This window comes from Mangifera indica, chromosome 9 (genome assembly GCF_011075055.1).
Source record: "Mangifera indica cultivar Alphonso chromosome 9, CATAS_Mindica_2.1, whole genome shotgun sequence".
In the NCBI taxonomy this organism is placed as follows: Eukaryota; Viridiplantae; Streptophyta; class Magnoliopsida; order Sapindales; family Anacardiaceae; genus Mangifera; species Mangifera indica.
Window position 1 is genome coordinate 9450668 of NC_058145.1, and position 10727 is coordinate 9461394.

At 29.8% G+C, this 10727-nt stretch overlaps 1 protein-coding gene across 1 annotated transcript; it reads right to left on the reverse strand.

Annotated features, from left to right (window-relative positions):
* Nucleotides 1-289: 289 nt before the first annotated feature.
* Nucleotides 290-4232, reverse strand: LOC123225413 (IQ domain-containing protein IQM2-like). Its single transcript, XM_044649353.1, has 9 exons — nt 4015-4232; nt 2593-3094; nt 2382-2496; nt 2233-2298; nt 2039-2127; nt 1856-1946; nt 1536-1772; nt 1337-1438; nt 290-1229 (listed from the first exon to the last, which is right to left on the reverse strand). Exons 2-9 carry the CDS (start codon nt 3069-3071, stop codon nt 495-497), a joined length of 1914 nt encoding a protein of 637 aa, XP_044505288.1. The 5' UTR covers nt 3072-3094; nt 4015-4232; the 3' UTR covers nt 290-494.
* Nucleotides 4233-10727: the final 6495 nt, after the last annotated feature.

Genomic DNA, 10727 nt, shown 5'->3' on the forward strand with positions numbered 1-10727 from the left:
TTGTGGATACTCAATTTCGAGTATCCAATTGAATACTTAGATAATATAAATATTACTTTATCTTTAATTTAAAATAACTCAATTATATAATAACATATCATTGAATATCTAATTAAATACTCAAAAATATGTACCTATAATTTTATTGAATTTGTCATATATTCTACGTGGAGAAAGATTTTCTCGGAAACTTGGATGTGCATTATCTTTAGTACAGAACAGAATATTTTTGCAGCAAATGGACAAAGCTCGAATGTGTAATGGGTCCGAAATCAAAAGCAAATGCAACTATAAGAAATAATGGTGATTTCTTTTGTATTGAAAGGGCATCAAGCCTCAAGTTTTGTTACATCTTGCATAAGGTGAATGAACAGAACGAAAAGTGTTTACAGTATTGTAATTGAAAAGAACTAAAATAATTCCTGTCTTCTCTATTCACAGAAAAGAATTTGATCATCTACTACGTGAAACTAACATATGTTTGGGTGCTATGGTTAAAAGTTTCCTTTTTCAGGCACTGGTAGACTGACAGTTGCTTCAAGTTTGCCACCAGGACCCATCGGTGAGCTTGCGCCACCCAAGTTGTTAAAGCGTAGCTTAGATCTTAAATAAGTGGCACTTCTTGGAGACAAGTTTACCTTCTCCAGAGCTCGGAATTGAAGCTCAGATGGATAGTCCCTCACACAGCCTATGCGCGGTCCTGCTCCTGTTGTCCATTTGAAAGACAATTGCTTCCCCAGTTGATATGACTTCATTCCTTTGAGTGAATTAATTCTTTGGAGAATTGCTTCTTGAGGAACCGCTTCTATTTGCAATTCGTCTGACTGGTTTTGCTTTGCATCCGTGTTGTTCTGTTCAGAAGCAGCAGCTGCTTTTTCCATCAAATGTGAATGAGCCACTGGAGACTCTGCTGATAATTTGTTGTCGCTCGGCTCACCAGCTGGATTGTCACTCTCTACTCTCTCGAACAGCTTGCTCTTTTTCGGTATTTCAAGACTGACCAATTTTCTACTAAAATTGCTGAACCTCCCCAACTTGGGTAGTTCTGATAAAGCAGATGTTGTATGTTCCACTGAAGTGGTTTTTTCTTCACTCAACTCTTCAGCATTGATCTCATCAGTCTCTAATCCATCAAACACCCGAGTCATGTCCTCTTCAGAAGAGTGGTTCCTAATATGTAAACTGGAACTTTGTTTATCATGTGAGATTTCTTCATCTATTGGACTCATCTGATAACAAAAGAAAATACGGCAGTTTAGATTGAGCTCACTTGCTAATCTCAATTTAAGAAACTTATAGCACACCATAAAAAGAATTTACACCTTTATATTCTTACCTGGACATTTGTGATATCAACATCGTTCTCTTTAAGGAATGAAATGAAGTCCTTAAAATTTTCCTCTGTAGGCCGATAATGACCACTGTGAGGCCAAACTGCCTGTTAAGATGAGACAGAAAATTATCATTAGAGACTGAATATAAAAGAGAGCATAAGTAAGTAAAATAAAATCAACAAACTGGTACTGTAGCTATACCTTAAGCCCACCATTTTCGACAATTAATCTCCCAGCAGTCATTGTGGCTCCTCCAGCCAAGAAACTGGAATGCTGAAATGTCCCTTTCTTCTTTTTACCAACATACAAGGTTTTTGATGTGCTAAGGACGAAAATCCACTTAGCTTCGCCGTCATCAAATGTGTGCAAGATCTCTCCTGTCTGTTCGTAATAGAATTTGCCATCCTTTATATGAACTTCATAGGACTTCCTTTCCATCTGTACATGGGAGTCACTTTATCAGCAAAGTTTTAAGATGATATTAGATCTTATGATAAAGTATGAGAAAAGTGGAGGCTCACAGGTCCAAGATACTTGATGCACTGCGACTGAAGCTTTGACCGAGGACATTTTTCAACAAGATTTACTTCCTTTCCTTCCCCTATATCTAGCCTGCATTCAAAACAAGTATTTTTACTATTAATTTCTTGACTTCTGGAAATATAGTTCTAACAAGAAGACAGGTTTAGGTTAAAGAGTGTCACCAGTAAAAGAAGGGTTCTCTACTCTTGCTAAGAAGCCATTTTTCAAAATAGAAGCGTAGATTATGTCCATAACGATGCCTTGGATCTATCTGTATAACATGAATGATAAAAAATGATCAGTAAAAGCCAACATAGAAATAGTTATACATTAACTTTATTTGCATACCAAGTTCACAACAATGAAATTGACTTACTGCTTCAAGCCAGTGTTGTAATGCAAGTTTTCGAGCTTTGTCATTCTTTGATAAACCTTTTCCAACCTGGAAATCAAAAGAACAGTCAGACACTAGAAGCAAATCATAATCATCATATGAAATCAATTTTCTATCTATCAGAAGCTTACCTTAGCAGCTCTGTTTTTTGCTCTTGACCACCGAGAAATGGCAGTTTCATGTTTCTCAATATCAAAGAACGATACAGAACTCCGCTTGAGTTCAGCAAAATCTAAGAGCTTCCACCTATAAACAGCACAAATTGTTGCATTAGAATCAGGTACAAACATACAAAATTTGTGAAAAGGCAAGTTTAGCACATATCAAACAATATATACACACCAGCTTTTCTCAACAAGCACAGCACAATCTGCAAGCTTCCTTCTGGTTCTGAAACTTTTGTACACTTTCTGTAATTTGATTGCAGCTTGATCTTTGGTATTACAGGGATCCAAAACTGGTAATTGTCGGACTGTTTCAGCAGAATCATCCGATCTTGGAGAATAGTCTTCCATTCTGAAACTCTTTTTCGTAATTAATTTAATAGATTCATCCTTTTCTTTGTCAGTCAAAGAAGATGAACGGGAGATCATCACTTCCAATTCACTTTCTTTAAAGCTAACAGATCCTTCCTTTATCATCTTTCCGGCACCCAAGGATTTCAATATTGTTGGTTCCATATCCTCGCTTTTGAAACTGATGGATCGAACCAGAGTTTTTACTTCCTCATCTCCAAAACTAATGGATTTAACTATGACTGATTCTAAGCCAGTTTCAAAATCACTGTCTTCAGAAAATGGGCAGGACATATTGACCCCCATTTCCACTTATCTGCTTTAGATTCCTGCAACAATAAGACAATACTCGAAAATTAGTAACATAAAACAAAAAATGTATATATTGAGAACAAAACTTTCCCAGCTATCAGAAACTAAATCAATTATCATTAAATAAATCCACAAGAAACAACATAAATCTAAAGATGTAAGAATTATTTAACAAAAACAAGTCCATTGATCTGCTAAACTTAATGAAAATTCATTAAAAAAAATCAAAACGAAAGACTATTTGCTCAAACAAGGAGCTTGGATCTCAAACACACTTTACCCAAAATCATTTCATTAACATAAACAAAAACAAAATAATCCCATTTTCATGTAATCATCAAGATCTAGAGCAAAACCAAGAAGACCCTTTGTTCAAAAACCATTTCAGAAGCAAAAACAGAAACAGAAACAAAATGAAAAATAACAAAAAACAAGGAACCCATTTTAGAATCAGCAAGAGAAACAAAGCCAAGATTGCAAATAATAAAATAAAATTAAACAAACAAACAAACAAAGCATATCAACATCATGTCTATGCACAGTTAACAAGTCTAAACAATGAACTCAACACACAACACAAAAATGAAAAGCACCAAACCAAACAGAACAAAGGAGCAAGCTTTAAACTTTAAAGAACGTTCAAATGAAAGATTTCAATGACCAAATAATCCCATGAACAAAAGCCTCGGATCTCAAACACACTTTACTCGAAAACAAATCCAGAAACAAAAAACACCATAAACAAGACCAACCCATTACCATGCAATAAAAAACAAACAAAACCAACATTGCAAAATAAAACAAAACAAACCAAAGAAAACAGAACCAAAACATTTATCTACCATTTCCAAAGCGCTGAACAAGCAACAGAAACACACAAACAAGTACCAAATGAAAGAAAGGAGCAAGGCTTTGCAAGTAGGAGTTAACATTATACCTTGATTTGAGGAGTGTGGATTGGATAATAATGTCAAGAGAATTCCGGTGGAGATTTTGGGTGATTTCGGTTGCTCTTTTTATATGTGAAGCTAAAATAAAAAAGCTACCTTCATTAAGCTCGTCCTTAGATTGAATGAGGGTAGTTCAGCTTAAATGACGTGAATATATAAATAGGTGTGTAGAGAGAGAGAGAGAGGGACAGAAAGTGTAGCTGAGTTTCAGGGGGGAAGAGAGAAGGTTGATTCCAAACACGTGGAGAGGACTATGTAGCAGGAATATGAAGCTTATTCCTCATTTTTTTTAATTTTTAATTTTTTGTGTTTTTGGAAAAGGAACAAAAAACTTAAAAATTCTTATATTTTCCAATTTTTTACTGAAATTTTGACACAACTTCTTAATTAAAAGTCTAATTAGTAAATACGAGAATGGAACAAAATGAGATAAACATTATATAAGTATAATATGATAAAATAATAAATATATTTATAAAAAAAAGTTATAAAATTTGGATACAAAATATATATATATATACGGATTTAATACAATATATAGTTAATAATACTTTTTTAAAAATATAATAATTTTAACAATTTTTATAGATTTTTTGGTCAATAATTTAAATGTAAAGTATTTAATTGATTATTAAACATAATATATAATCAAAATTCAATCACCTCCAAAAATTATCGGGAGATTTAAATGATAAAAAATTGATTTTTTTATTTTATATCTACGATATTAAGATAATTAATTGAAAATATAAAGAATATTTTCTTATTTTAAAAAATTAATAAAAAATAAAAATACACATTTAAAATGAAAAACAAAATAAAATACATGTTTAATAAATTTTGAATTTTAAAATTTAAAATAACGTATTTAAAATACGAATTAAATGAGAATGGGAATAATTTACTTTTTTTTACTAACTAGGATTAATAGATTAATGTATGTATGTATATACGAATAGCTGAAATTGTATAGTTCTTTTATAAGTTGTATTGAATTTCTAACAATTTCTTTGAATAATTCTGAAATCTTAATTTAATTAATTGGTATGGTCAAGTTGTTGAAGTAAAAGCAAGTAAGAATTGAGGAAGTATTTTGTTGGAAATATAAAGAGTAGAATCAATTCATGAAATACGAACAAGACTTTGATTTAATTTTTTACTTTAAAGTCATAGTCAATTATAATTAATCTACCAAGAAGAACTTGTTGGACTTGGACTCATTCCTCATTTATGATGGTACCTTACCCCCCAAGCTTCAACAAATACGGGGGTCATTATCTCACGTATTTATCTGTTAATTTTAATAGTAAAAAAAATTATGTTATTTTATTTAAATATTTTATAATAAAATTCTTAATAATACAAATAATTTACATTAAATCTTATTTTTTTTATGTCACCATAAATAAATTTAAAAATTAATTATCACCAATAAACTTAAGAATCACGCCTATTGGAATAATTTTTGTTTGAAATGGTAGCAAATTGGTATAATTCTCGATGTGGGCACCGATGTAGTTAATTTTAAAATTATTTTTTTATTAGTTTTAATTCAAATTAATATGAATTAAGGTAAAATATATAATTAATAAAATTTTGGGGTTAATATTATTTGGCTTGAGGATTTTTAGCCTTTTTAGTAATTTTATAAATATATATATATATATATATATATATATATATATATATATATATATATATATACTAGATGTTTTAACAAATATGTGAAAGTGGCTTTTCAAATTTGAAGGGTGTAAATTGTCATTCTATCAAACATTGGGGGGAAATAGTTATTTAAACTAAAAAGACCAAAATTAAAATGATTCACCAAGGAAAAAATGCAAAATTCTAACTTTAATCTCACGCCAATTTCAAATTCTTTCTTGTCATCAGATTTTAGTTCTCAATTTGGGTGTCTGTTCTTAAAAATATAACGATCAAAATCTGAATATTTCACCAATCAAAGAGCTTAAATTTCACATGCAATGCAACAAACTCAAGTTCATTTTCCATTATCGAATTTTGGTTTCAAATTTAGGTGTCTTTTGAGTTATTTCTTCTCAAATAAAGTTCAAAATCTGAATGAATCCTCGAGTAAACGATTAAATGCTTGTTCCAATCTGAGTCCGATTCTGAGACCTCACTCATGGATGGACATGGAGCATATAAAACCGAAAATTATTTATTATTAATTTCTACTTAACTTACTGGATTAAATTATTAATTTTCAGATAAAAGAGGTCAACTGTTTTCTGCCAGCGCCAGGGAATGGAAGTCCAAAAAGTGATAGACGGCCACAGTCACGGCACAGAGGAGCTGGAGAGCAAGTAGGCGAATAAATTAATGCCATGTGTAAGCACTTTTTACTGTGACTAAATACTGCAAATGAACGCGCTTTGCTTTGGAGCACCGACGGCAGTGAACTGCATGTGCAGAGAATGGCCAGGCTAACTGTTGCGGTGCACGGCATACTAAGCACAGACAAAACAGCAAGCACCCAAAGTCAACGTTGAAAATTTGACTTTGCTGGCGTTTGTTGGATGGCCTTTTGATTTCCACCACGTTATCCTTCTTTTGGTACACAGAATTCTAAGTAAACCACTCACCACTCGCCATTTGTAAATTATCATGAAAATATCACTTAGGCCTTCAATATTTTTTATTGTGTTTTCTTACATTTAGAATGTGTTGATAAGACCGGATAAAACTAAAAATGACAATTTCGATTCAAATTTAAAGTCTTCAATCCTCTTTGACCCTAATAAGGAGGGGGTTCTGCGATAAAAAAAGGAATACATATATCCTCTCCTCTCTCCATCCCCCCAATCCCTATCTCTGTCTATTTATATTAATATTTGTATTTAAAATACTAATATATTTTTATAGTTTTAAATTATTTATATTTTAAAATTTTATTTATGTTTTTATTGTATATATTAAAATAATTAATATCTAATATTTGTGATATTTAAAATAAGAGTTAGTTTTAATTTTAATTAATTTTATTATTTATTGTATTTAAAAAATATAGAGAGGAGTTTTTTTTTTTTTGTGAGAACAAGAACAAGGATGAAGAGAAGATTTTTTTTAACAAAAAGAGGACAAATAATCATTTTTATCCCCATAATAAAGATGAAGATTGATATCTTTTATAAGGATTGAAAATTATTTATATAATTAATTGATTTTTGATTTTAATCTAACTATGTTAAATTTTTGTAATCATATTTAATCATTTATATTTTTCTTTTTTAAATTTATTCTCATAAAATTAATTAATATCTAGCTTTGCTTCAGTATTTAGTCTTTTTTGTAGTCAATTGTGTAAATCAAACCGAGACTTTTCCAGTACTTAAATTCTATTTCTAATTCTAATTCCAAAGCATTCACTTTCCAAACCAAAAATCGTTTTTGAAGGGTCAAATAAAATACATAGAAGGTGAATTTGAAACCATTTTAGGGTTATGAAATATGAGCTTGCCCAAAATTTAAAAAAAAAAAAATTTAAGTGAGGCCCCACGAAGACCATCATACCGCCCAACACCGTCATTCTATATTCCCAAGATTGATCGGACGGCGCTCACTGACTGAACACAGAGGTAAGGCCCACAAATGATGTAAAGTTTTGAATGTGTCACCTAGGATTGACCTCCTTATCTTAAATAAATTATAATATAATTAAATTACAATTAAATTAAATGTTCGGTGTTGAGTTTGCGCGTAGAGTAGGTTTTGGTTTGGGCATGCAAAAGAATTTATATTTGCATTGAGACTGACCCTCTAGATTTTGATTTTGATTTTGTGTATAAAAAAGTCTTGCCCCGTGAGGACTCAATTGACTTATGGTCCAATAGATTTTTGTTGCACCAAAGTGTGTTCCTTCAATTTTATATTCAACTTATATTTAAATTCAAACATGCACTTTATTGATTTATGATTTATGTAATTGACTTCTAAGTTACAATGTTGGTAGGTATGCCCATGTCATAACTACAAGATTAAACTTAATCCCATAATCTAATTATAAAGTTAATCACCTCACAATTTAGATAATAATCAAGTTTTTGTTCTAATCAACACTATTTGAGGTGGGTATATAATTAAGGACAAAAATTCATCCTAAACTTTATAAATAGAAAATTATGGCTTTTGAAGAAATTGTTTGGATTTAGGGAAATTTTACCAAATGGGTTGTGGGTTTTGAGCTTTGAAAGTATATTAAAAAGTTAAAAGTTTGCTTGTTAGATTATTACTATGTTTTTTATTCTTCTTTTTCAAATCTAGCTGTCATCAAATCAAGGTTCTAGATAGAGAGATAGATGTTCTAGAAATCATCTCTACTTAACTACAACTTTTAAGCAAAGCAATTGCCGGTGCTAATTTTTGTTTAATGAAAATCATTTGCGTAGATAAAGTGCAATCTTTTTCAAATCGGATTAGGGGTTTGAATTTGTTATCTCATCTGTTTATACTTCGATTGATTTAATTGAATAATTAATCGATTTAATTTATTATTAAATTATTATATACTTTTAAGTAATATAAAACATAATTTTAAGAATATTAAAATCTTATAAAATATAATTATTTAGAGTTATATAAACTTAATTTATTAATTTATAATAATTTTTTAATTTAATAAATTAATCAAATTTTAAATAAATTAATATTTATATATACGAAGAAATTTGACTATTGATGATTTGATGTTCCCCTAAAAAATTGACTCGTCATTACACAGAATTTTGCAAATTCCAAAAAGAGGTAAAAATGGGCCACTGTTCGTTATCATAGAACTTGTCAAGCAAGCCTCTGGCAAAGATTTTGTTTATACAAGGAATTCAACTTGTCAATAAATGGGACTTGCTTAGAGTCGATTTGTCAAAATACAAATAGAAAAGTGCAAGCGGAAATAAATTTGTATAAAGAAATTAATTTAATTAAAGAAAAGGTCAAATTGGTTGTTGGCCTTTTTATCCAATCCCCAGTTCTTCTTATTAAATGAGACCAAGTTTGTTGGTAGCGTGGACAAATATGATTTATATTCTAACCGGTTTAACAAGTTGTTTTAATAGGTAAATTACCTAAAGGGCCAAAAGATTATTTTCTATGAAGTTTTAATATAAAAATAAATACATATTTGTAAAGTTTTAAAAACGATCTAGATTTAGACTAATTGACAATAAGAGATTCGTCTGATGTCGATTAATCAGTCAAATAAATATGATTTATCTTTTTTCGACCAAAGTGACGAAGACAACAAATCGTCTTTATCTTGTCATCGGATGAAGATAGTTCATCTTTGTCAGATGACATTAGTCCAGTGGAAAGATCGACAACAGAAGAAAAAGACAGTGAAAAGGTTGGCTGATGGTGGGAACAACATCCGGTCATCGAAGAAGGAAGAAAAAACCTAACGAAAAATGTAGTTTTTTCAAGTTTAATCATGAAAGGAAATTATTAGTTTTATAAATTAAGAAGAGAAAATAATATAAATTTTTCTAGTTTAGTGGTAAAATAACAATTTTATTCTTACCTCTAATAGAAATTAGCTCAAAGATAAGTGTTTAGGTTTTTGAAATTCTACAAATATATATTTATCTTTACACTAAAACTTGGATGAAAAATAGTCCTTCACCCTACCTAAAATAAATCATGCTACTAATTAAATTATTATATGATGCAAGAGTATATTCCTAAGTGATTAAATTTTTTTAAAAATCTTAAATGGGTTATTAATATTTTCGAATAAGAACATAAAATTAAATGATGCAAGAGTATATTCCTAAGTGATTAAGATTATTATTATTATTATTATTCAACAAATTTCATGTCAAGATTGGGCATAAATTTTCTTGGAAAATTATTATAACAATTACCCGGAAAGAGTTAATATGAACAAACAAAATGTATTTACTTGTAATTGTTCAACCATCCATAAAGACTAGCTAGATAGTTTGAAGAAAACTGAATCATATTTTCTCTTGGAAATTCCTTCCAAATTGTTTACTTGTCGCATCAAAACATTTGACACCATGGAGCGTAAGCAACAAGCTATGATTAATACAATTTCTAAGCTCTTTCTGAGCTGACTTGATCTTGCTAACAAGTGTAATATTCAACTATTTTCATATATAATTTCTGGGTTGACTTTAACGTGAAGCCAAAAATGGGGTTGACTTGTGCAATTTGCTAAATATTGTGAAGAAGGATTATTGGTTGCAGAAAGAATGAACAAAAATTGGAGTAGTTTCCGGGAAGATGGCTTCACTGGAGAAGAGGTCAGTGCATGCCAGATGGGAAACAAAGAAAATATTGTTGCAGAAAACATGTGTTCATTGCTTGAGCTGATCTTTATTATATATAATGCTGGTTACCCACCCATGTTTCCTTCATATAGTTTAATCTATATATATAAATATATAGAGATTATAATGATTTAAAAAATCTGTAAGATGACTATAAGCGTTTGATTATTTTGATAATTTATTTTTTATTATTTATATTATTTTATTTAGTTTATAAATAATAAAAGATTTTAATAATGTTCTATTATCAATAGTGATATGACATGTAATATAAAGGATAATCTGATTATTACTTCCATCTCAAGTATTAAAAAATTATCAAATAATCTTTATTTTGTTATAACTATATCCTTATTTATTAATTTTTTTAACACAAAAATAATCTCATTTTC

What these genes read in the sequence shown, in the direction of transcription:
- LOC123225413 (XM_044649353.1), bottom strand. Translation starts at nt 3,071, where the DNA reads ATGGGGGTCAATATGTCCTGCCCATTTTCTGAAGACAGTGATTTTGAA. An exon ending in TACAACACTGGCTTGAAGCA is followed by an intron (nt 2,128 to 2,232) that starts GTAAGTCAATTT and finishes CATGTTATACAG; the next exon opens with ATAGATCCAAGGCATCGTTA. An exon ending in AGAGAACCCTTCTTTTACTG is followed by an intron (nt 1,947 to 2,038) that starts GTGACACTCTTT and finishes TTTTGAATGCAG; the next exon opens with GCTAGATATAGGGGAAGGAA.